A 27,084-nucleotide genomic window follows, 5' to 3' on the forward strand; every position below is an offset into this window, starting at 1 on the left:
GATTAATTTATAAGAGTAGATGATGGATTGGCATTTTGGCTGCTAAAGTGATCAGCTGGCTGAGAGGATAAGTGAAGCGATTCAGGATAGAGCGATCTGTGCCTCCCTTCTGGCCCATTACACAAAACCAGGGGATTAGACATAGTTCCAGACTTGGGCAGTCCAACTTTATCCCCAGTCTCCCCTATTTAAAGAAGAAGGAAACAATGGTACTTGACTCCGGCAGGCTGGATGCTTACTTCCCTCAGAAGGAATGGGACATAATTTCCAAAGAGCGAGATGATTTTCTAGTGAGGATTTAATAGAGCCAAATGCTGTAAAAGAGGAATAATTGATGAAACCTGGGTTAATTGGTTCACTTGCTCCCTAAGTTCCACAAGATAAGACTTCAGAGCATTGACCACCTTAAATACAACCTAGTTCAAAGACACCCCCTGTGCGGGGACATCCCGATCCACAAGAGGTTCCTGTTCAGCTAAAATTGAACAATTCTGACATGGCACTGTGACAACACAGAAGGCCAGTGCAGGGGCAGGTTCACAGATTGCTTGGATCCGAAAGTCTCCCTCTGAACACATCAATTAACAGCACGGGGGGGTCACCCTTAAAGCTTTGGTGGCTAGCATGATTTACTAGATTTTTGTTTTTGTTTTTTTGTTAATGTTTTAGCTAAAGTTTTCTCTTGTACTTTTAATTTAAAGGAGAAGATGTAGGCTTGAAGATGGACTCCACTTCATCAATTAGGTTATTAATTTATTTCCGCATAATATCAGATGGCTGCTTAGTTGATTTCTGTGGCAGTAACATCTGCTCAGGAGTCTCTTGTGTCTCCATTGAAACAGAGAGGAGGAAGGGGCTTTACAGATTAACTCACTCTATAGTACCAGGAAGGATATTACCTTTGCAAAGTCCACCACTATCAGTTTGAGCCAAGAGGGGTGGCCCAGCGCAGCATCTTCCGGCCGATGACGGGCAAAGACTGGCCCACCCTTGGACCGGCCTTTAACCGAGCGCATCTTGTGCTGCAGGAGATGAGTCTGCACTATAAGCGCTCCTAGGCCCCTCTTCTAGGACATGTCAAAGTGGGGCAGTCTCGGCCCGGTAGTCCCTCGCACAGTGTCTGGCTTCCAGCGAGTCCCGCACTGTGGGAGATGAGTGTCCGCTATACATGCTCCTGATTTCTCCTCTAGGGCAGGTGAAAGCAGAGCAGTCTGGGCTGTATAGTCCTGCACGAATAGTCTGACTTCCTGCGCTGCGAGAGAGGGGTGCACTCTTTAAGCTTCCTAGGCCCACTCTCCAGGGCAGGTCAAAGTAAGGCAATCTGGGCCCTGTGACCCCTCACAGTTTTCTGGCTTCCAGCACATTTCACGCAGCAGGAGATGAGTGTGCAGTATAAGTGCTGCTACGCCCCTCCTTAGGCACATCAAAGCTTGGCAGTCTGGACCCTGTAGTCCCTGGCACAGTGTCTGGGTTCACTCGTGTACTAGAGTAACCACAGAAAACTATTACCTAGCATATGCTACACAATTTTATTTTACTCTACTACTGAATGAATTGATCTGGAGCCCCACGTATAGTATAGAGAACTCCCAATTATTTTGGTAGATGACGTAGATGAAAATAGCCCCAATGATAAAGCATGCCACAAAAGTGTGACGGATGTCTGTTTTTATCTTTCCAAAATCGTTTCTAACATACATTGACAGTACAGTATCACAATAGTGCTTATTTATCTTGCTTTAAATAAACTTGGGCCTGGAAATATTTGACCACATCCAACTATACAGATTGGCTACGTTGCATTTTTATTTGAAATGTGTTGTACTAAGAATGTGACATTTATTTTGTTCTTCCTTTATCCATTTCACCACTTGTAATGCTAAACGTGTCCAAAATGATCTTAGCAGTTATATTTTCTAAACTTTCATATAAGCCTTCCACTTGCCCCTGATATATATATATATTTTTGTTTTTGTTTTACGTCAACAATTACTTTGTTGTTTTTCTTGTACAGCAGTCCTACTAAAGCATTTGCTTTTTTGAGACCTACAGGTAGAAGCTGAAGATGGTGAATCTGGGGATATCTTCGAGGATGAGGATGATGAAAATGAAGAGAATAACTGGCGCAATGAATATCCTGATGAAGATGAGTTTCAAGACGACGAAGAAGAAAACAGTGACTGTGAAGAGGAAAATGGAGGTAGTTAATTGCATTAAAGCTTAGTGGATGCCTGTTGGAATGAAGCACTCTTTCAGCTGGCATTGTTCATGACACTGTTATATGCATTTAAATACTCTAATCGTCTAAATTAGCCATGTTGTAACACATACCTTTGTACATGCAAATCAGAACTTAGAAGAAAAAAACAAAATATTTGGCTCATTAATGGTCTTCTCTCTGAGGAAGTGTGGAATACTCTGGGTAGATATTTACTACTGTGCTGCGCCTGATTTATTATGTGCCCTCTGCAGACCACCAAATTGTAGCTTTTTAGGGCTTAGTATTCTCGTCCTGAATTTTTTTTTGGGGGGGAGGAGGGGGGTTCACAGTGCATTTATTTCTTCTTTCTAAGCATTCTGTTTAAAATGTTTGTGGCTTTTCGTCTTTGGATCTTAACTGATTATTCATAAAGTACTCCCTTGGTCAAGCCCAGTAAAGTGCTTCCGGTTAACTAGCTCTGCGCCGCACAGGGAATTGTCTACTCTGAGTAGAATCTGTGGATGATCTGATTACGTAAATTGCAAAATAAGGCATTGAGGAGTTGAATTGCCCCCTTTTTTTTGGCTTTAATAGATTCTCACTCGTACGAGTAGACAATGACCTCCAAACCCTTTGCGGGTGAAAGTGTCGGGTCAAATGCTCCTGTGTCCTGGTGAAATTATTAGATTGTATTTAGATGTAAATAGCATAGCATAAGGATTTTGGTGCTTACATAATGCACTTGAGTTGGGAAACATGGGTAAGAACTACCTCTTGCAAGTTATAGGTGGATCGAACTTACTCATTCTAGATTATTATTTTTTTTTTTTTTTTAAATCCCTCTTTTCTTTGAAGGAAAGTGAAGATTGCAAGTCTGCCTTTGGAACTCACTCTGGCGCTAAATTTCTATCTCTGGCTTGGCTGTAATGTAACTTGCTGCATCTATATTTGTCATTGATGATTAAAACTAGCCTTTTATCACTGCCTGATTATTGCAGCTCTGGCTGGACCACGTTGGTCCTTCACAAAAGGGTTTGTAAAGGCTGACAAGTTTGTGCATTAACAGCACTAGAAAATGTAGTCTCCTGTTAGGTTGCATCAGTTATTAGCCTGGATTCATGGATTTCTCTTTGGGAAGATGCTAGAATCGTCAGGCTGAGCTCATTTGCAAGTGGATTTTGGGCTTCCTGGACCCCAAGTGTTGATGACCGAGACGTTTTTGTCCACCTCCACTTGCCATCGGTTTTCACTTTAGATGGTGCTTGCAACAATTTTAGCAGCTTTTCTAAATGTCCTCATTGCCTGGGACGTTCAATGTGACAGTCATCTGCAATAGGTTAAAGTCTAAAGCAGTTTCTTGGTCTGACACTCTGACCTACATTTTAATACCCTTCTTATTACATCCTGATGAAAATTATACACTCTTGAAGGTTAGGCCAACTCCACCTCTTTGAATAGCAAAGTTATTTTGAAGACTATTAAGTGGGTGCTTCCCAAAGATCTGTATGCAGTTATTAAATACCAGTTGAGCACAGTTTAAGGTAGCACAGTTACGGAGTTTAACACATCTTGCAGAATTACTGAAAGTAGGAATTTGACATGCTGCATTTTTTATCCTAACTACTTTATTGAATATTTCCCGTAGTTGATCACACGTTGCAACACAAGCATTTTGTAGCATTTGTTATCACATTCTTCCAGAACAATGTGTTTCAATATTATTTTCCTTTTTATTTCCTGAATATTATTCTTTGACAATCTCATACTATTTTATCTGCACTTCATTCCAATGCAGACTTAGTTTTCTATTAATTTAAAAAACAGCCCACACCTGTTTAGCCCCCTTCGTGGCTAGCATGCCTAGGGTTTTTTCAAGATTGTAGTATTGGAAAAAATAGTTACAATGCAAAACCTATTCCTAGCGACACTAAAAAATTGGTCACACTAAGGGCCTCACTTTGACTTTTCCCGCCATCAGGCTGCCGCCAGCCCTATGAGATCACCGCAGGTGAACAGTGCCTTAACATTGCAGCCGGCTCCTCTCCTAAAGGAGCCAGCTGCAATGTGGTGGTGCAGCAGCACCCGTCGCACATTCCACTGCCCGTAATTCGGGGAGTGTATAGCGCAACAGGGCTGTGAATGGGGGGCCCTTGCACTGCCCATGGGCAGTGCAGGCCCCCCGCCTGAGTCCCCCATTCTGCCAGCCTGGCGGATGGGGACTCTTAATCCAGCTGCCCTGGCGGATTGGGACTGCCAGGCTGCAGGCTGGCAGCAGCCTGGCAGTGTCAGCGGTTGGACCATGGAGCCTACCAGTCTGGTGACCGCCACGGTCATAATGAGGCCCTAAGTGTCCCGTAAAGTGTGAAGTACACTGCAGCCCAGTGATGAACACACCCCACTTGCCCTTTATCTAGAACTTTACAGTGAAAGTGAATCTCCTATGTAGGTGAACTATCTATTATAGCCTTCCAAAATAGGATACGTGCTTGTATTAAAAACTATGAATTATTATGCACTGGCATGCCTGGGGGTTGCCACAAACAATATTTACCTTCCAGGAGTTTGTTTTCCTTTAATTTATTATTTATACGACTCCTTTAATGTTTCATGAATTTACTAGAAGGACATAATCAAGTTTAGTTAGATATCAATATGATAATTTATAAGGTTACTGGTTCCTTTAGTATTTGTCAGTTGTAGGTTACCTCCTGTGTCCATTTAATTTGATCCGTCAGACATAACAATATCTATTGTAAAATAAGGATAGAGAATATTCATTCCGAAAATAAAGAAAAGTGGCCAATGTTAAATATTGTATAGTTCTAGATATTGTTTATAAGTGTTCTAGTAGGAATTGCTAGATAGTACGCCATCATTACTTAGAACAAACTGAGTCCCTATCTTGGCAACATTTCTTATGTAGGCCCCCGTTTCTGGGGACAGATGGAGAACAAATATTTTCCAAGGCACAGAAAGAACCCATGTTACAAAATCTAGTCAATCCATGATTAAAATTATTCATAGATGACTGCAGGTAAGTGTAGGACAAGAAAATAAGAAGTCAGAAAAACAAAAAAAAACTGAAACGCAAGCCCCCCTATGAGCTCAACTTGCCCATCTCTGGTAAGGTGCCCTAATGCTGCTCGGTCCCTGTGGTTCCAGCCTTCCTTCTGTGTGCTCTACGGCATCCGAAACAGACACCATTAAGAGGGGAGAGAGGTCATGAGTCCCTCATCTGCGCTGCCACCAAAGAGACTGATTCCCGACATGTAATGATGGACTCCATATTGGAATGGTGAGGAGAAACCTCCTACTAGTTATTTAGATTAAACTATAACTGAAAATGGAATTTATTTCGGACTTAAAGTAAGGAAAGAGTACTTTGGAAATGATTACACTAACAGATACTTATGTGGACTGGACATTTATCCCAAATGGAAACTCAAGTCCAAGGTTAATGTTCCACTAAATAACTCAAATTCCTTTTTATTTTTGAACAGCCTTTGACCTGTTCCTTACCCTTAGGTTGTACTGATACTTAATAGTTAAAGTGGGTCACATTATAGTACTTTTGTCAGTTTGGACATCTGTAGTTTATATCACAACATTTAACTACATAGTATACAGCATGTCGACAAATGTCCCTCTAGATCAGGGGTCTTCAAACTGGGGGCCTCAAGTGACCCCGGGGGGGGGCTGCAGGCGCTGGCCTAAAGAAAGATTATGCAGGTAATAGTGCTTTGTTTTAAGCAGAAAAATTTATATTGCGTTTGTAAAAAGGTAACAGAACTTAACTGCAATGTTTAAATACGTCTAGACTTATTTGAACATTGGCAACTTAATGGAATAGTTATGACAATTTCTGAGGGTTGGGGGCGATTTATTTTTTCTCACTGGCGGGGGGCGGCATTAACAAGTTCGAAAACCACTGCTCTAGATATATAAATTGACAAAGGGTATCATTGCAGAAATTTTGCAGTAATTCTTAATAGATGCATCATGTTTAAGTAACTTCACCTAATTTGATTCATGCATTATATTATACAATAATTAATTCATATTAATGAAGTACTGACCCGATTCCTTTGGTAATGGTATGGTAATGGTAGAATTGGCATTTAAATTCTTAGCCAATAGTTTGGGAAGAAAAAAACAATAAATCATTTATCTAAAGATGATCATTTGGAACTTCCTTTGTCCACAAATTATCTGTATGGAGTCAACTGAGAAATAGTATTACTGACTGATGTTCGGTTCAGGGTTGCTTTCGTTGAATACGAGGATAGAATCAACTAGTGTTGAAATAAGTTTGTATAAACTTATAGAAGCCAGTTATGTAATTCTGCATTTTTTTTAAATCCCTAATTTACTGTAGCAGTTCACTTTCCCATTTGCGTAGTGTTAATTTCAAATTTGGTCCTCTCGCTTGTCGTAATTTCTCCATCCCTTAGAAAGTAAATGTTCATAGATGGGGAATGTTGTGTGTCATGTTCAACCAGTGGTGGTTTTCTATCCAATTCTGAATTTCTCAATAGTGTTTCTATATTCCCTGTTTTAATGGTCTAATAGTGCTTTCAGTGTAATTTTCATTACATGGACGGTTATGTTGTATATGACATATGGACAGTCACAATTAATCTACTGCTTAAATATATGTTGGTAGCCATTTACTGTAGTTTCAATCGTTGTGTTTTTGTCTGGTTTGCAGTGATCAGTTTTTACATGTATAGAAACCTTATGGAATGTCTAGAAATGTCCCTATATCCTTCCTTCTGTGCTGAAAAAAGATTGGCATAATTTTTGTTTCAGATTTGGTGCACTATTGAAACTTAGGTGAGGAAAAGGATGGATATCATTTTTGATGGTAGGGTTGTTAATCATCAACAGCCAGTGTTTACTTAAGACTTTCCTAACATGTTGCAAATAAATCTGCTAAAGGTTGTTTTTTACAAATGGTGGTGCCTTCTCAGGTCTCCTAGTGCTTTGAATTCATTTCTCTTGTTACTTGGAACAATGTAATGATTTATCAATAAAACTCCTTTTAAAAAAAAAATTTTTTTTACCCCAAGCACTTTCTATAGGAAGTTCAGACACAGCTACAGCCAAAAAGTCTGAAAGGATTACTCCAAATTTGGCAGAATGCTAAATCTTGATCCTGAAAGTGTGCATTTTGTGATTTGGTATAAATCTGTTGAGAGTTTTGAGAAATGAAGGCTCAACATATATATATTTCATATATATGCTGCGGGTGGATCTGCAAGCTCAAGCACACATTGTTATTTGATGGCTGCGGCCGCCATCTTATGACTTGAAGGCACAGTCTCGAAGTCCACCCCAAAAAAAAAAAATTGTATATATAATGGGGCAGAGTAGGGGATACCCTGACTTCCCCTGCCATGTGGGAATGATCCAACAGGGACCCCCATCCCACATTAGAGGCCATGCATGGCTTGGGTTAGCTGAAGGCTGTGCACTAGGGGTCAACAGGGGGAGTGTAGGGCCTTGCTGCAGGCCAGGTCCTGTGCCCAACATCATGCCACACATGGCCTTAGAGAGTGTACTATGGGGGGGGGGGGGAGTTGGGTGACTGCGGCATGACAGTTGGGCGATGGACATCTTACTTTACATTTGAAAAATTGGAAATTAATTAAAAAAATAAAGGTTAAAGTGACCTTCTAGTTGGGAATTGTAATAATATTTAACTTTACATTAAAAAAAAAAAAAAAAAATCTTTAGAAATTCACTGAAAAACCCAAAATTAAAGGATCATTATAGTTGAGTGAAAATGTTTTTAATTAACCAAACCACTGAAATTTGATAGTTATCTCAAATAACTATAACTCGTGCCCTGGCCATGTACTACTAGTACCCTCAGATATTACATTACTCATGACCTCTTCAAGAACTGCATTGATACAGGAGCATGAGTTAGTTACTTGAGATAATTATAACTGCTAATTTCCAGTGGATTGTTTCGTTTGTTTAAAACGTTATGCTTTAACTGACATTTTCACCTAAGGAAAACGTCCCTTTAACCTTTTGTTTTTTATAATGAAGATATATATTCACTGAAAAAAACAAAGGTTACAGGGTTGTTATAGTTCTGAATTCTCATACAAAACCATAGAAGTTCTTGTACAAAACCATAGAAATTCAGCAGTTATAGTTAGAGTTCTTTTAAGTAACTATAACTCGTGTCCTAAGGTAACTATAACTCACGCCCTTGCCATGCACAGTGTTCTTATCAATAATTTTATTGCAAATGTTGCAGTGATATTGAAGATGCCATACAAGATGTTATCAATGATATAATACTGTATATGGAGTAATTAGCTGTGCTTGGCAAAGGCGCAAGTTATAGTTACCTTAGGGGTGCGAGGTATAATTATTTTAAGGCACGAGTTATTGTTACTTGAAATAACTCTCTAGAACTGAACTTCTATTGTTTCTTACGTTTGAAATGTGAGCCTAACTGTAAGGTTACTGTAACCTTAACTATAACATTCCTGTAACCTTGTCGTTTTTTTTTTTTTTTTTCTTTTTTCTTTACATAAAGTAATTTTCATTACTTTACATTAACACAACCACCTCCGTGCACGGCCTTCGGCAGTGCACTGTAGGGGAATGCCTGCAGGGCCTGGCCTGTGCACCCCTCCTCCCCCCCATAACCAGCCAATCCGGTGCCACGCACAGCCTTTGACCATGCGCAGCAGGGCCTGGCCTGCGGCCTACCCCATGGCACTCATCAAGTGCTTCTTTGTTTGATGGAGATGTGATCATATTCCTGTGCATCAAGAATGGATCTCCGAAATCATTGGGAAAAACTGCTGAGGGATGGGAGGGGGGCGATGGTCCTTTTAGTAAGGTGTCCATCTTCCTTTGGAAATGGGGAGGGGGAGATGTTGTATATCACTATTGTATGTGAGGCAGGGCCAAAGGTGGGGCTTCAGGTTTTTCTGGAAAATTTTCAAGGTGGAAATAGAGGGAAAAAAACACTAGGTTTACCTTGACCATGCACAAGAAATCAGGAGGATTAGTACTTTCTGTGAAGTGAGCTTTGTACCAGAATAAATCCCGACCTGCGTATTTATCTAACATAAATAGACAGGGCAGGATTCATTATTTATTTATTTTTATTAATTTTTTTGGGGCGGGGACTGCAGGGAGGGAGCTGCAGGGCTGGAAATGCAGTGTCCTTCTTGCGGGAACAATACTTTAATCTCTTTCCCTACCCGCCTGTCTGCTGGCATGGGAAAATGTGAAAAACGCTTCCAGCAAGCGGGAGCATTTTGACAGCTCCTGCATGCTGGAAGCGAAGGGTTTGCTTTTTGCTTGGTAGGAGCTGTCACAGCTCCCGACAAATGAAAGCAAAGAGGGTGGGCACCTCTGGAGATAGCAGGAGCCAGCCCTGGGGGATGGTAGTCCCCAGGGCAGTTAATGACTCCAGGAGGAGGGCGGCGGGGAGTTGGTGGTCCCCAGGACCATATATGGCCCTGGAGGGGTTCCTTGCACCCCCCCCCCCTTCATTTAAAATAAGTCACTGGCCCAGGGGAGGTGGTAGTCCCCAGGGCAGAAGAGGGGTTTGTGACTCCCCCAGCCATTTTTAGTATGTAGTCATGGGAAGGTGGTGGGCCCCCGGACCGCCCTTGCATATTTGTAAAATGTAGCCCCAGGGAGGTGGTGGTTCTGCGGCTTTTAAGAGCCCAAGGAGAGGGGGGGGCGTACGCCTCCCTTTTTATTTATTAAACTCTCAATGTCCCTGAATTGGCCCATCTGGGGGCACAATTAAAAGCAAGCGAAGGAATATTTATGATTTTTGCTGTGATTTAAAAAAAATATATATTTTTTTTGCTCTGGGGTTCCCTGGCACCAACGCTACCGGGTAATGGTCTTCGTACCCTGCCTCTTTTTCTTTTTCTTTTTTTTCTTGCCTTTATTTTTGGGAAAGAAAATGGCTGTCAACACATCCTGGTTGAAGTGTTGGCAGCTGATCAGATCTCTGCACAAGATTGGCAGTATTCACTAAGTCGTTGCTCAAAAATGACTGAACGGATTTACACCAAATGGCAAAAAGGACGCTTTCTGGACCAAGAGCTACCTTTCTGCTAAATTTGGTGTAATTCAGTCCAGCGGTTCAGGCTGTAGTCATGTCTAAAATCTCTGTGTGAATTAACATGGGGAACATACTTTTTTTTTTAATGCCCCCTTTTTCTCTGCTGTATTGTACTACACAGTGGCTGGTGCCACTGGGTAGTTATAGTTAGGGCCATATTTCCATAGGAAAATCATTTTTGTTTTTCTAATACCTTTGGCTCTGCTTGACAAATCGTCACAAACGTTTCCCCAAAAAAATGTTTTCCACTTCAGCTCCTTCCTTGAACGTTTTAGGGTGATCCGTCAAGCAGGGGTTGAGAAAAGGGAGCTGGAGGAGCAGCAACATGTTTTCCCTGTACATTTTTCAGTAGGACAGAGCTACAGCCCAAAAGGCTGAATGAATGAATTTACACCAAATTTGCCAGAAAGAAATTGGTCTGAACACTTGTTTTTGTGATATGGTATAAATCGGTTCAGTAGTTTTTGAGAAATTAAGCTTCAAAATGTTTTGTATATTTCACGCTGCGGCTGATCCGCGGGCTAGACAGACATCAAGATGAGACCTGTTTGGATGCCACCACATAGTTGAGGTGGTGGCAGCCAAACAGATCTCTTCTTATTAGAGATGATGTTGCAGTAGCCATCGAATGACTTGGACTCTGTCCTGAGCCCTGAAATAAAGGTTAAAAAAAAAAACGTATAAGGGGGCAGGAGATGGTAGGTATATCCTGTCCCCCTAAGCCCGTAGGGTAGCCAACATTTTTTTTTAAAAATAGTTACGTCTTTGGAAGCGGTGCAGATACTTTTTAGGGGAGGGGATGTACCACACCCCCTCTCCCCCCCCCCCCCCCTCCCCCAAGCCTCTCTGAGAGCCTGGGTATCCCATCCCTTGGGTCAATATTTTAAAAAAAGGGAAGGGGGCCTTACGGTCACCTTCCTGGAGATTCTAGGAGGGCTGGGGACCCCATTCCTAGGGGCCATTTCAGTTTAAATGGCCCCCAAAACTCTCAAAGCTCCAGGGACCCAATCCCTCAGGGGTGCAAGTTATAGTTACCTTAGAGCACAAGTTATAGTGACTTGAGATAACTATAAGTGGTGAATGTCAGTGGTGTTATTTATTTAAAACAGTATATTTTAACTAACTACATTGTCCCTGTAACCGTTTGGGTTTTCAGTATATTTTATATATATATATCTTATATCTTTAAAAGAGAGGCTGTGGTGAGAACCCTTTCCCACCAAAATTAAAAGTTCTACAATTCCCTATAAATCAACCTATTGCTGGACTTCATTAAGGGGAATACTAAGGGCTTGAAGCCAAGGCATTTATGAAGTAGCCAAGGAATAGCACAGGGATGCATATATTTAGCTTGATGAAACTTTGACTGTTTTTCTGTCCAGGCACGCAGCTAGGTTAAGTTATGTTTCAGTTATTGTGTGGTCTAGCCCCATAATACTTTAAAAATAATAATATCTGCCACAAGCTCAAGCATTGCTTTCCTTTAGCATAGCATAAATCAAAAGAAAGTCTCAAGGGCGTGCCCAGCTAACCTAGCCGAGTGGATGTGAACCACTTAGGCTCCACTGCATTCATTTTTGAGAATCAAGGCAGCGGGGGCCTCAGTCCTGTGAAAGACTCACTGTTGACTGTCCCATAGCCTAGAGAGGGGGTGTAGCAGCCTCAAGAGAGATCCCAGACATGCATTTTATCCGAGCCTTCTCTGCGGGAGCCAGCTCGGCCCTACAACGGGAGATGGCTGAGCCGCCAATTGTGATACCGGTGAGAGGTAGCGCCGAAGCTGGCTACCCACACTGTTCCCCGACGCACTGTTTCCAAGCAGCACTGCTGTGGAATATTGCCGCACACCAGAACCAGGGGTGATGCCTGTTAAAGCCCGACCGCAGGGACCTGCCTACAACATGGCCAGCGCAAAAAGTGGCGCTCTGGCGGCAGAGCAGATCGAGGACCACATGGCAGACTACTGGGGCCACACCTCTTATCTTGCAGAGAAACCATCCCAGGTGCCGGGCACCTGCACCATACTCTGCCTACACCTTTTCCTGGCGATAACTAGGAGAGCGCCCTCCCCTGCTGACTACTGCTTCAGGCCCCTCTGCATGACCTCCTCTGAGTTGTTGTGGGATGGCTGCTTTGGGAGGCAGGCGCCACACCACGCTGCATTGCACCCTTTCGCCTTAGAGCTGACAACAGGGGCTGGGTGGGGGGACGTGGAGGGTCTGATGTGGATCATTGGGTGGCCTACGCTTAGGGGCCTGGGAGACTACCTGGCTAGTCTGCGCACATAAGCTACAGCCCATCTCAGGACATAAATCTGGGCTTGTAGTGCAAAGAGGCTTCGACAGGGAGGGCTATACGCTGTATCACAGTCTGCTTGCCCCCAGCACCACACCTTCTATGACCAGGTGACCTAATGGAGATAATCTTGCAAGGTGCTTGATTCCCACCAGCCTACTAGAGGCTGCACGTTGGCGCCGTTTTCCTTGCATCGCCTGACCTGGCTGTAGGAGGCTGGCCTGGCTTGTAGTGGGTACCAGAGGTACTTACACCTTGTGCCAGGTCCAGTTATCCCTTATTAGTTGAATAGAGTTGTTTCTAGCAGCTTAGGCTGATAGAAGGTAGCTATGGCAAAGCAGCTTAGGCTGAACTAGGAGACATGTAAAGCTCCTACTATACCACTGGTGTCATATGCACAATATCATAAGAAAACACAATACACAGAAGTACTAAAAATTAAGGTACTTTATTTTTATGACAATATGCCAGAAGTATCTCAGTGAGTACCCTCAGTATGAGGATAAGATATATACACAAGATATATGCACACAAACCAAAATAATGCAGATAATAGCAAAAGGAAGTAATGCAAGCAATGTTAAGTTACAGTAGATTGCAATAGGAGCACATAGGTATAGGGGCAACACAAACCATATACTCCAAAAGTGGAATGCGAACCACGAATGGACCCCAAACCTATGTGAACTTGTAGAGGTTTGCTGGGACTGTAAGAAAACATTGAGGGTTAGAAAAATAGCCCACCCAAAGACCCTGAAAGGTAGGTGTAAAGTGCACCTACTACCCCCAGAGAGCACAGAAGTCGTGATAAGGGGATTCTGCAGGAAGAATAAACACCAGCAATTCAACAACAGTGGATTTCCGGACCGGAGTACCTGTAAGACAAGGGGACCAAGTCCAATAGTCGGGCCAGTGTAGAGAGTGGGCAGGAGCCCAGGAAATGCCAGCTGAGGGTGCAAGGAAGCTGCCACCTGTTGGAAGAAGCTTGGAGGTCTGCAAGAACGAAGAGGACTAGGAACTTCCCCTTTGGACGATGGATGTCCCACGTCGTGAAGAAGCTTGCAGAGGTGTTCCCATGCAGAAAGACCGCAAACAAGTCTTGCTAGCTGCAAGGGTCACGGTTAGGGTTTTTGGGTGCTGCTGTGGCCCAGGAGGGACCAGGATGACGCCACTTGGATAAGGAGACAGAGGGGTCGACAAGCAACGTAGGTAGCCCTCACAGAAGCAGGTAGCACCCGCAGAAGTCCCTGAACAGGCACTTGGAAGAAGAGTGAACCGGAGTCCACCCAAACACACAAAAGGGAGTCCCACGACGCCAGAGGACAACTCAGAAGGTTGTGCACTGCAGGTTAGAGTGTCGGGGACCCAGGCTGGGCTGTGCACGAAGGAAATCCTGGAAGAGTGCACAGGAGCCGGAGCAGCTGCAAATCGCGCGGTACCCAGCAATGCAGTCTAGCGTGGGGAGGCAAGGACTTACCTCCACCAAACTTGGACTGAAGAGTCACTGGACTGTGGGAGTCACTTGTCCAGAGTTGCTGAGTTCCAGGGACCACGCTCGTCATGCTCAGAGGGGACCCAGAGAACCGGTGATGCAGTCTTTTGTTGCCTGGGGTTGCAGGGGGAAGCTTCCGTCGACCCACGGGAGATTTCTTCAGGGCAACCGGTGCAGAGAGGAGGCAGGCTACCCCAGGATCATGCACCACCTGGAAACAGTTGAGAAAGCCGGCAGGATGAAGCGATACAAGGTTGCTAATAGTAGTCTTGCTACTTTGTTGCGGTTTTGCAGGCGTGCTGAGCAGTCAGCGGTCGATCCTTTGGCAGAAGGTGAAGAGGGAGATGCAGAGGAACTGTGATGAGCTCTTGCATTCGTTATCTGGTGAGATCCCCAAACCAGAGACCCTAAATAGCCAGAAAAGGACGTTTGGCTACCTAGAAAGGAGGATTGGCTACCAAGAGAGGTAAGAGCCTATCAGAAGGAGCCTCTGACGTCACCTGCTGGCACTGGCCACTCAGAGCAGTCCAGTTGTTTCCAAGATGGCAGAGGTCTGGGACACACTGGAGGAGCTCTGGGCACCTCCCCTGGGAGGTGCAGGTCAGGGGAGTGGTCACTCCCCTTTCCTTTGTCCAGTTTCGTGCCAGAGCAGGGCTGGGGGATCCCTGAACCGGTGTAGATTGGCTTATGCAGAGATGGGCACCATCTGTGCCCATCAAAGCATTTCCAGGTGAAGGTTAGACATATAGGTGACTTATAAGTTACTTAAGTGCAGTGGTAAATGGCTGTGAAATAACGTGGACGTTATTTCACTCAGGCTGCTCTGGCAGGCCTGTGTAAGAATTGTCAGAGCTCCCTATGGGTTGCAAAAGAAATGCTGCAGCCCATAGGGATCTCCTGGAACCCCAATACCCTGGGTACCTCAGTACCATATACTAGGGAATTATATGGGTGTACCAGTATGCCAATGTGAATTGGTAAATTTAGTCACTAGCCTGTTAGTGACAAATTTGGAAAGCAGAGAGAACATAACCACTGAGGTTCTGGTTAGCAGAGCCTCAGTGAGACAGGCATCACACAGGGAACACATGCAGGGCACATACTTATGAGCACTGTGACACATAGACTAAAACAACATATATACAGTGAAATATGGGGGTAATATGCCAGGCAAGATGGTACTTTCCTACACTGGCCCTCAGCTGTAGTATATATCCCTCGGAAAAAGACAAAATCAAATAAGGTGTCAAGCTACTTTCAACTGACTAAGACAAGAGACATACACCTTTCCACTAGGAGAGACAGCAAAATTGCCTTCGTTAAGGAAGACCTCCTTTCTTTACGTCAAGATATTAAAAATGAGTTGAGAGTGGAGCTAAAAGCAGACCTAGCCACCTCCTTGGAAGTGCTCTCATCTGGCCTTAATTCCAGACTCTACATTGCAGCAAGATGTGGTCTCGGTGGGCGCTTGCAGTCTTGATCTTGAAACTAAGTGCTAGAACTTGGAACAATGGGTAGAGCGATTAGAAGGCTATTCTGACCAACTTAAGGACCACCTGCAGGCTGTTTTTAAAATGTGAAAATTTGGAAAATCGTTCAAGGTGGGAGAACATTTATCTACGAAACCTGGAGGAAGGAGTACAGAGCCCAGACTTGGAGGCATTTGTGGGGACATGTTTTCTGGGCTCCTGGCAGACAACCAGGCCAAGGTTAAAGTGGAACATGTCCACAGAGGTTGGCCCACTAATCCCTGGTGAGGGCACGCATCCCCAGGATGTTTTAGCGAAACTGCAATCTCTTAAGTGGAAGGAAGCAATCCTACAATCAGCGAGGTAAATGGAGGCAGTCTCTTTCCAAGGCGTGACATGCTGTGTGTTTCAACACATCACACTGGCTACTCTGCCTCAGCTACTACAGTTCTGGCCTGTCACTGATAAACTATGCCACAAACGCATCAAATATACAGGGAGTGCAGAATTATTAGGCAAATGAGTATTTTGACCACATCATCCTCTTTATGCATGTTGTCTTACTCCAAGCTGTATAGGCTCGAAAGCCTACTACCAATTAAGCATATTAGGTGATGTGCATCTCTGTAATGAGAAGGGGTGTGGTCTAATGACATCAACACCCTATATCAGGTGTGCATAATTATTAGGCAACTTCCTTTCCTTTGGCAAAATGGGTCAAAAGAAGGACTTGACAGGCTCAGAAAAGTCAAAAACAGTGAGATATCTTGCAGAGGGATGCAGCACTCTTAAAATTGCAAAACTTCTGAAGCGTGATCATCGAACAATCAAGCGTTTCATTCAAAATAGTCAACAGGGTCGCAAGAAGCGTGTGGAAAAACCAAGGCGCAAAATAACTGCCCATGAACTGAGAAAAGTCAAGCGTGCAGCTGCCACGATGCCACTTGCCACCAGTTTGGCCATATTTCAGAGCTGCAACATCACTGGAGTGCCCAAAAGCACAAGGTGTGCAATACTCAGAGACATGGCCAAGGTAAGAAAGGCTGAAAGACGACCACCACTGAACAAGACACACAAGCTGAAACGTCAAGACTGGGCCAAGAAATATCTCAAGACTGATTTTTCTAAGGTTTTATGGACTGATGAAATGAGAGTGAGTCTTGATGGGCCAGATGGATGGGCCCGTGGCTGGATTGGTAAAGGGCAGAGAGCTCCAGTCCGACTCAGACGCCAGCAAGGTGGAGGTGGAGTACTGGTTTGGGCTGGTATCATCAAAGATGAGCTTGTGGGGCCTTTTCGGGTTGAGGATGGAGTCAAGCTCAACTCCCAGTCCTACTGCCAGTTCCTGGAAGACACCTTCTTCAAGCAGTGGTACAGGAAGAAGTCTGCATCCTTCAAGAAAAACATGATTTTCATGCAGGACAATGCTCCATCACACGCGTCCAAGTACTCCACAGCGTGGCTGGCAAGAAAGGGTATAAAAGAAGGAAATCTAATGACATGGCCTCCTTGTTCACCTGATCTGAACCCCATTGAGAACCTGTGGTCCATCATCAAATGTGAGATTTACAAGGAGGGAAAACAGTACACCTCTCTGAACAGTGTCTGGGAGGCTTTGGTTGCTGCTGCACGCAATGTTGATGGTGAACAGATCAAAACACTGACAGAATCCATGGATGGCAGGCTTTTGAGTGTCCTTGCAAAGAAAGGTGGCTATATTGGTCACTGATTTGTTTTTGTTTTGTTTTTGAATGTCAGAAATGTATATTTGTGAATGTTGAGATGTTATATTGGTTTCACTGGTAATAATTAATAATTGAAATGGGTATATATTTTTTTTTGTTAAGTTGCCTAATAATTATGCACAGTAATAGTCACCTGCACACACAGATATCCCCCTAACATAGCTAAAACTAAAAACAAACTAAAAACTACTTCCAAAAATATTCAGCTTTGATATTAATGAGTTTTTTGGGTTCATTGAGAACATGGTTGTTGTTCAATAATAAAATTAATCCTCAAAAATACAACTTGCCTAATAATTCTGCACTCCCTGTAGGAGGACTTATCCTTTTGGCCTCACCTTCGAATACCAAAACAAGTCTCGCCAATTTACAGATATAGCGAAGGCAGCAAAGCTGCTTGGGATACCCATTCCAGAATGCAGAGACTCTGGGAGGAAATGTCTAGAGACCTTCCATGAGCTCTATAACCAGGGCAGACAAAGGACAGTGACTATCTGCGACAAAAACGGCAAGATAAACGTTGGGCCCCCAGTTGAATTAGGTGCCTGTGCCTTAGCAACTGAAGCTACACTGCACGTGTACTATGATCTCCGTATCTGTTGAAATAAATGGATCTCTGACTCAAACCCAGATTATAGACTCTCTTCTGGAGTCTGTGCTATATGATTCCTCCATGGTTCTTGAAGTTGACTAAACCTCAAGATGGTAGAGGATCCTCTATTTGATAACAATACTTAATTGATGCCAATTTGGCTTGATCTTATTATTCCGATGTTAGAATGCCTTAGCGGTAGTGACCCACATTCCTGCACTTATGCGATTTACAACAGATGTACACCATTGTTGGGGAACTAGGTTCCCATATGTTACTGTTTGTTGTTTATGTTCAAATCCATGATTCAAATGCTTCTGATTTGTCGTGGAGGGTAGCAAGGGAGGGTCGGGGTAGCCGCTGCCTACTTATGGGTGCTGCCGGAGAGAGGGAAGGCATGGGACAGGGAGCTATTTCTAGGGCCATGGCATGAGTCTACACACCTAGTGCTATTATGGTGTTAACAACTTTAGTTTGGAATATCAAAGGGCTCTTCTCTCTGGCCATACCTGATAAACTATGTGGAAATACACCCTAGAAGGAGACACAGTATAATAGCATTACAGGAAACACATCTTAAATATAGTGAGGATCACAGGCTAAGCAATAAAGCGTATCCCGTGATCTACAGATCTCCGCCCTTACCAAAGACAATGGGGTGGCCCTCTTCATTCACTCCTCTTTAAAGTCTCAACCGTTGGGCTGCACATCTGATAAGGAGGGGAGAGTACTGATGGCGAAAGGGAACGTAGCTGGTCGAATGTCCACAATAGCATCAGTCTACGCCCACCAGTACTGCCCAGGCTTCTTTCCCTCAGTAGTTTCTCATCTGGCTGGGAGAGTTTGCTGAGGGAGAGATCATTTTGATGGGGATTTCAATTTCATCTGGGATCCAGAGTTACACAGCACTCGCCCACCTCGCTTCTTCACCAGGATCTTTCCTAAAGCCCTGAAACAAATGTTCCAGTCTATAGGACTAATAGATGACTGGTGACCCAACCACCCTACTACTCTGGATTATACTTTTTTCTCCCATTCACACCGCACATTTTCCCAGCATGATTACACCTTCTTAAGCCAATCACTGGAATACTCATGGCAGCAACCAAATTCCATCCTATTGCTCTCTCAGACCACACGCTTGTGGCACTCACATCAGAGTGGCCTGCCACAACACCTAAGTATCATTTGTGTTTTTTTCCTGGACCCATTATTCGGGACCGTCTCTTCTGGGATGAATTGTGTAAGACTATTAGGGAATTCTTTCAAATGAATGACCCTCTGGATACTAACCGGTCCAACACGTAGGATTCCTTTAACGCAGTTGAGGGATATGCAGCTCTAAATAAACAGAAAACCCAGGACAAGTTGGCGCTTGAAGCAGAGCTACAGGCAGCAGAACAAGCCCATGAAGACATTCCCTCACTAACACTACAGAGGAAGGACACTGCACCTAACGCAATGTACATGAATGGGGCAGAGTTTACCTTGCTACGCCTTAAACATATGACACATGATCAGGGAAACAAGGTGGGCTTGCACTTACCATGACAATTAAGGGTTAAGCACAAGAAGGAATACATCAGTCACATTAATCTAGAAGGTGGGGGGAGTTGGCAATGTCAGAAGAGGATAAAGTAAAAGCCTTCCGAGATTTTTACAAAAAGCTATATACATCTGAGACATAGGGGGAAGCTGCATAATTAGGCTATGTGCAGGGAGTATACCTACCTCAAGCGACAGCTGATCAAAATGAGGCTTGGGGTTGCGCAATTAGAGATAACGTGGTTGAAGCCACTATTTCTGCTCTTAAACTACACAAATCACCTGTGCCAGATGGCTTCACAGCCCAATTGTACAAGGCCTTCAGCTCTGATTTGGTACCCCACTTGACAGACCTCTTCAACCATATAGCTGCTTCCTGAGGGGTCCCACCTTCGATAAGCAAGGCTGTGATATCCGTCCTTCCAAAACCAGGGAAGGACCTCATTTTTGTGCCTCCCACAGACCCATTGCGTTTCTAAATCTAGATGTCACACACTATACTTAGATACTTGCTACATGGCTGGAAGACATTATGCCGAAATTAATCCACCCGGACCAGTCGGGATTTATCAAAAGAAGACAGACACACGAAAACATGCAGATAGTAATCCACCTGGTCGAAAAGGCCACTAAAAACGCATTCCAGCTGTCCTCCTGGCCCTCGATGCTGAAATAGCCTTCAACTGTGTGGATTGGTCCTTCCTCTTTCACACTCCCCGGCAATTTGGCATCTGCAAACACTCCATAAATATGGTCCAGGCTAACTATGCCAATCCGCTATGCAGTATATTAGTAAATGGAGTGGGCTCTGATCTCTTTAGGTCAGAACGGGGTACACGCCGGGGGTGGTCCGCTCTCCCCACTCTTATCCACACCTAGTAGAGAACCGTCCACAGCCAAGATGAAAGCCGAGCCTGCGATCCAGGGGCCTCCCGTTTGGATCTGTTAATCATAAACTTTTGCTATTTGTAGGTAATGTATTCCTCTTCCTTCCTGCCCCTTCGACATCCCTTGCAGCTTTACAACAGGAATTGACACTTTATGAGACAGTGGCAGGTTATTGTATTAACCCTCATAAATATTTCCGTTTAAATCTCACCCTACCCACATCTGAGATGGAATCACTAGTTGGCTCTAACTCATTCCAATGGGATAAAAAAGACCTTTCCCATTTGGGGATTAAAATCAGTCCGAGTCTCTGATCTGTACTGTGCAAATCATCCCCTACTTTTTCAACAACTTAAAGCCAATCCTTAAAGATGGGCGCCCTTGTATCTATCATGTTTAGGTCGCATTCATGCAGTAAAAATGACTGTTTTACCACAGCTTCTATCTATTTTATAGATACTCTGGATTGAACTAGATCGAGAATTTTACTTGGCTCTCTGGTGATCAGCTTTATTTGGCAAGATCGCAGAGCCACACTCCCTTATAAACTACTGCGCTTACCCAAGGAGACTGGCAGGCATGCTCTCCCTGACTTTCCCTTATACTACAAGGTGGAACAACTAAGAGTGATATCCGAAAAGTCGCTGAGAGAATCATATACACACTGGCTCCATATGGATCAGGCGCTGGTAGGCCAACATCTATGGGACATTTTATGGAAGCCAAAGACAGGCCAACACTTTAATGCGCATACCTTGCTACCCCTGCAAAAACTCACCCTTTCTAAAATGGGATGCGGTAAATCAATCAGCTGCTTGGGCTACTTTCCCCTTCCGATTTACTCCTGTTCACTATAACCCTGCCTTTCTGCCTGCACTCACGTCAGGCCCTTTCAGTCTCTGATGGGGGAGGTTGTTGTCTCACCATCTCTAAATTATTCCATGGATGGGATATCCTCACCTTTGAAAATTCAGTGGGACTTTGCCCTGCCGAATTCGGAGAGATGCCATTATATGTAACTGAAACATTGGGTTCTTCAACAAGATATGTGAATAACAGCAACTATAGACCTTTCTCCAATTGAGAAATTTGCTAGATAAGCAAGGGGGGCTAAAGGTAGTATCTCTTTCCTCTATTCTCTCCTAATTGATCACCCCGCACCCCCCCCCCCCCCCCCCAACACAAAAAAAAAAGACTCCGACACGCCACATACATTTCTGGACCAATATACTAGATTCAACCATAATGTGGGAATGAGAGGCCCATTATAAAGTACTATTTGAGTGGTATCTCTGCCCTACCAAACTCAAAGAAATGTATCCCAACATGCTTGACCTCTGTTGTAGAGGGTGCAGATTTCTCAGGGATTTCCGACACATGGTGGGACTGCCCAAAAAATCCTCCTTTCTCATCTGATGTCCTAGCCCAGAGTGAAGACATATTAGGCTACCCAATCTCATCCACGCCAGGCTTTGCGGTCTTAGAACTGCGGGATGAGACCCTTAAATGCCAAACCTTAGGCGATCACTTGATTATGTGGTTATGCCTGTGGGCAGTCAAGACAGCGTTGACTGCTCTTTGGGGGGGAGAAAAAAAACGTAGCACCCTCATTGTCCAAGTGGCATGCCAGGCTGTGGCAAGCCTTGACAATGGAGTGAATAGTTGACATCCTTTTGGATAATTTCAAAACTTTGAATATATTTGGTGTCCCCTAGTGGCTTTCTTCTCAGTATGCCCTCCGCTCACAGCTTGTCCCCTCTGTACACGGGCACTTCACCTCTTCCAGATTTAACATTGTGAAAAGGCGATGCCAGCTCCGGGAATACCACAGGCCCAGTCAGCTGGCTCCTCCAGGGCTGGGTTGCTCACCTCACCCATCACTCAATACATGGATTCATTACCATCACTCATGGTGTATAGCCCCGGGTTATTTTGGGGGTAGGGGGATTGTTTGGCAGTTGCTACTGTTCAGTGGAAAAGGTGATTTAATGACCGTGCTTCAATTGAATTGTTTGTTGCATTGAAGATGTTATTACATTTGTGAACCTGTATGTACCAGTTGCATTCTGATGCATACTTGTGATGTCCTCATTTTGCATTACTGCCTTTGTATGGCAATGTGCCCTATGGAAAACTTAATAAAGAAAGTTTGACCCAAAAAAAGAACGGCCCATATTCAATGTGAATCTTGGAACATTCTGCATCTTCATGTAAGAACCTGAAAAGTGTCTTCAATCAGGCAATGAAACATCATGTTCGATGGCATATGTTGCTGCAGATACACATGTTGAGCACAGTCCGCTGCCTGGTGTTGGGCTCGGAGTATTACAAGTTGTTTTTCTTCGAAGAAGTCTTTTTTTGGTCACGGGACCGAAGGACTCCTCCCTCTTCGGCTCCATTGCGCATGGGCGTCGACTCCATCTTAGATTGTTTTTTTCCGCTGTCGGGTTCGGACGTGTTCCTTTTCGCTCCGTGTTTCGGTTCGGAAAGTTAGTCAGAATCTCGGAAGAAAGCGTCGGTATTGTTCCGTTCGGTATCGGGATAGTTAGGTACATCGACACCGATCATCGGAAGACTTTGGGGTAGCTTCGGTCCCCCATCGGGGCCTGGTCGGCCCGACCGCGTGTGACGCCGAAGCCGATGGAACGGACCCCGTTCCGTTTCTGCCCAAAATGTCACAGTAAGTATCCTTATACAGATCAGCACTTGGTCTGTAACTTGTGCTTGTCCCCCGAGCACAAGGAGGATACCTGTGAGGCCTGTCGAGCCTTCCGGTCCAGAAAAACACTCCGGGACCGAAGAGCCAGGCGTCTACAAATGGCGTCCACGCCGACAAAACAACGTTTCGACGACGAAGAGGAAACATTCTCGGTTCCGGACTCAGAATCCGGAGACTCCGACGTCGAACAACAAACAGTGAGTAAGACGTCGAAAATAAAGACCATCGAAAAAACAAAAGCCCAGGGGACGCCACTGCCAACAGGCCATGGCTCGACCCATAAAACCGGCGACCCGTCTAAGGCGCCGAAAAAGGGCACGCCCATAGCGAAGACACCCGACTCCGGTCGAGGGACCGCCATGGAGCAACCTCGGAGCCGAGATAGCGGCTCCGAGAAGCAAAAACAAGATGCCGGCACCGAAAAACATCGGCACCGAGACACACTGCCGAAAGCCACAAAAATTCAGTCGGTACCGAAGCCGAAAAAAGATTCTCTCTCGGCGCCGAAAAGTTCCACACCTCCTTCCTACACAGAGGAACAAGGAATAAGTGGCCAGATGCACAGATTTGGACAAGAGCTCCAAAGTGTAGAATCAGACTACACACAAAAGAGACTGTACATCCAACAAGACACAGGGAAGATATCAACCCTTCCCCCAATAATGAGAAAAAGAAGGATCGGATTTCTCAAGGATGACGCACAACCACAAGCCAAAGTGGTTAAAAAAGTCACGCCTCCGCCCTCTCCACCACAACAGGCATCGCCGGCACAAATTCCGCCACAAATGCACTCACCAGCGCAAACTACTATAAGTCAAGATAATCAGGATCAAGACGCTTGGGACTTATACGACACCCCAGTGCCGGACAATGATCCCGATTCATACCCCACAAAGCCGTCACCGCAAGAGGACAGTACCTCATACTCGCAACTGGTGGCTAGGGCAGCAGAATTCCACAATGTCCAACTGCATTCCGATCCTATAGAGGATGATTTTTTATTTAACACCCTCTCGGCTACACATAGCCAATATCAATGTCTCCCAATGCTACCAGGGATGTTACGGCACGCAAAACAAATTTTTGAAGAGCCCGTAAAATCAAGAGCCATCACCCCAAGGGTGGATAAGAAATATAAACCACCACCCACAGACCCAGTGTTTATTACTTCGCAGTTACCACCTGACTCCGTAGTAGTAGGGGCAGCTCGCAAAAGAGCAAATTCCCATACATCTGGCAACGCCCCACCTCCGGACAAAGAAAGCCGAAAATTTGATGCGGCAGGAAAAAGAGTCGCATCACAGGCAGCCAACCAATGGCGCATCGCAAATTCTCAAGCGCTGCTAGCCCGATATGACCGCGCACACTGGGATGAGATGCAACTTCTCATAGACCATCTTCCCCAGGAATACCAAAAAAGGGCGCAGCAAATAGTTGAAGAGGGACAAACGATCTCGAACAATCAAATCCGCTCTTCAATGGACGCAGCCGATACTGCAGCAAGAACAGTCAACACTGCTGTCACCATAAGGAGACACGCATGGCTCCGCACTTCAGGGTTCAAACCTGAAATCCAGCAGGCTGTCCTTAATATGCCCTTCAACGAAAAACAACTTTTTGTCCTTGAAGTGGACACAGCCATTGAAAAACTTAAAAAGGACACAGACACGGCCAAAGCCATGGGCGCACTCTACTCCCCGCAGAGCAGAGGCTCTTTTAGAAAAACTCCATTTAGAGGGGGGTTTCGTGGCCAACCCACAGACACCACCAGCCAACAAACAAGAACCACACCCTATCAGGGTTCATTCCAAAGGGGAGGTTTCAGGGGATATAGAGGGGGTCAATTCCCAAGGAGTAGGGGAAAATTCCAAACTCCAAAAACACCTCCACCTAAACAGTGACTTTCAAGTCACACAACCCCTTCACTCAACACCAGTGGGGGGAAGACTAAGCCAATTCTACCAATCTTGGCAGCAGATTACAACAGACAATTGGGTACTAGCAATAATCCAACATGGCTATTGCATAGAATTCCACAAATTCCCACCAAACATCCCTCCAAAAACACGCAAAATGTCACTACAACATTTAGAACTTTTAGGACTAGAAGTTCAAGCACTACTGCAAAAGGATGCAATAGAATTAGTACCAGTACAACAAAAAAACACAGGAGTTTACTCCCTGTACTTTCTAATTCCAAAAAAAGACAAAACATTAAGACCAATATTAGATCTCAGGACACTAAATACCTACATCATATCGGACCACTTTCACATGGTCACACTACAAGACATCATTCCACTGCTCAAACAGCAAGATTACATGACCACATTAGACCTAAAAGATGCGTACTTTCATATACCGATACATCCTTCTCACAGAAAGTACCTAAGGTTCGTATTCAAAGGAATACATTACCAATTCAAGGTGTTGCCATTCGGAATAACAACTGCACCAAGAGTATTCACAAAATGTCTAGCAGTAGTAGCAGCACATATCAGGAGACAACAAATACATGTGTTTCCTTACCTAGACGATTGGCTAATCAAGACCAACACAGTAAGAAAGTGCACAAACAACACCACATATGTCATACAAACCCTTCACAAACTGGGTTTCTCCATCAACTATACAAAGTCACACCTCGAACCGTGTCAGACACAACAATATCTAGGGGCAACCATCAACACATCAAAAGGAATTGCCACTCCAAGTCCACAAAGAGTTCAAGCATTCCACAAGGTAATAAGTGCTATGTTTCCAAACCAAAAGATAGAAGCAAAATTTGTGCTAAAACTTCTAGGCATGATGTCATCATGCATAGCCATTGTCCCAAACGCAAGACTACACATGCGACCCTTACAACAGTGCCTAGCATCACAATGGTCACAAGCACAGGGTCAACTTCTAGATCTGGTGTTGGTAGACCGCCAAACATACCTCTCGCTTCTATGGTGGAACAGCAACAATTTAAACAAAGGGCGGACATTTCAGGACCCAGTGCCTCAATACGTTATAACAACAGATGCTTCCATGACAGGGTGGGGAGCACACCTCAATCACCACAGCATTCAAGGACAATGGGACGTACACCAAACAAAATTTCATATAAATTACCTAGAACTGTTAGCAGTATTTCTTGCGTTAAAAGCCTTTCAACCCATAATAACACACAAATACATTCTTGTCAAAACAGACAACATGACAACAATGTATTATTTAAACAAACAAGGAGGAACACACTCAACACAATTGTGTCTCCTAACACAAAAAATATGGCAGTGGGCGATTCACAACCACATTCGCCTAATAGCACAATTTATTCCAGGGATCCAAAACCAACTAGCAGACAACCTTTCGCGAGATCACCAACAAGTCCACGAATGGGAAATTCACCCCCAAGTTCTGAACAATTACTTTCAAAATTGGGGAACACCCCAGATAGATTTTGTTCGCAACAAAAGAAAACGCAAAATGCCAAAACTTCGCATCCAGGTACCCACACCGCGAATCACAAGGCAATGCTCTATGGATGAGTTGGTCAGGGATATTTGCATACGCTTTTCCCCCTCTCCCTCTCCTTCCATATCTAGTAAACAAATTGAGTCAAAACCAACTCAAACTCATACTGATAGCACCCACATGGGCAAGACAACCTTGGTATACAACTCTACTAGACCTTTCACTAGTACCGCAAGTCAAACTACCCAACAGACCAGATCTGTTAACACAACACAAACAACAGATCAGGCATCCAAACCCAGCATCATTGAATCTAGCAATTTGGCTCCTGAAATCCTAGAATTCGGACACTTAGACCTCACACAAGAATGTATGGAGGTCATAAAACAAGCTAGAAAAGCTTCCACTAGACACTGCTATGCATCTAAGTGGAAAAGATTTGTTTGCTACTGCAATACCAATCAAATCCAACCATTGCATGCCTCTACAAAGGACATAGTGGGATACTTACTACATTTGCAAAAAGCAACCCTCGCTTTTTCATCTATAAAATGACACCTCGCA

General features: G+C 44.3%; 1 protein-coding gene across 2 annotated transcripts in view; it reads left to right on the plus strand.

Moving 5' to 3' along the window:
• Positions 1-27,084, plus strand: part of SLC7A6OS (solute carrier family 7 member 6 opposite strand) — an 86,537-nt gene that overhangs the window by 35,713 nt on the left and 23,740 nt on the right. For both annotated transcript variants that reach the window (XM_069217247.1, XM_069217248.1), the window contains exon 4: positions 2,053-2,200. In XM_069217247.1, the coding sequence (XP_069073348.1) occupies positions 2,053-2,200 (148 nt within the window). The remainder of the gene's footprint in view (positions 1-2,052; positions 2,201-27,084) is intronic.

This window comes from Pleurodeles waltl, chromosome 12, assembly GCF_031143425.1.
Source record: "Pleurodeles waltl isolate 20211129_DDA chromosome 12, aPleWal1.hap1.20221129, whole genome shotgun sequence".
Classification (NCBI taxonomy): Eukaryota; Metazoa; Chordata; class Amphibia; order Caudata; family Salamandridae; genus Pleurodeles; species Pleurodeles waltl.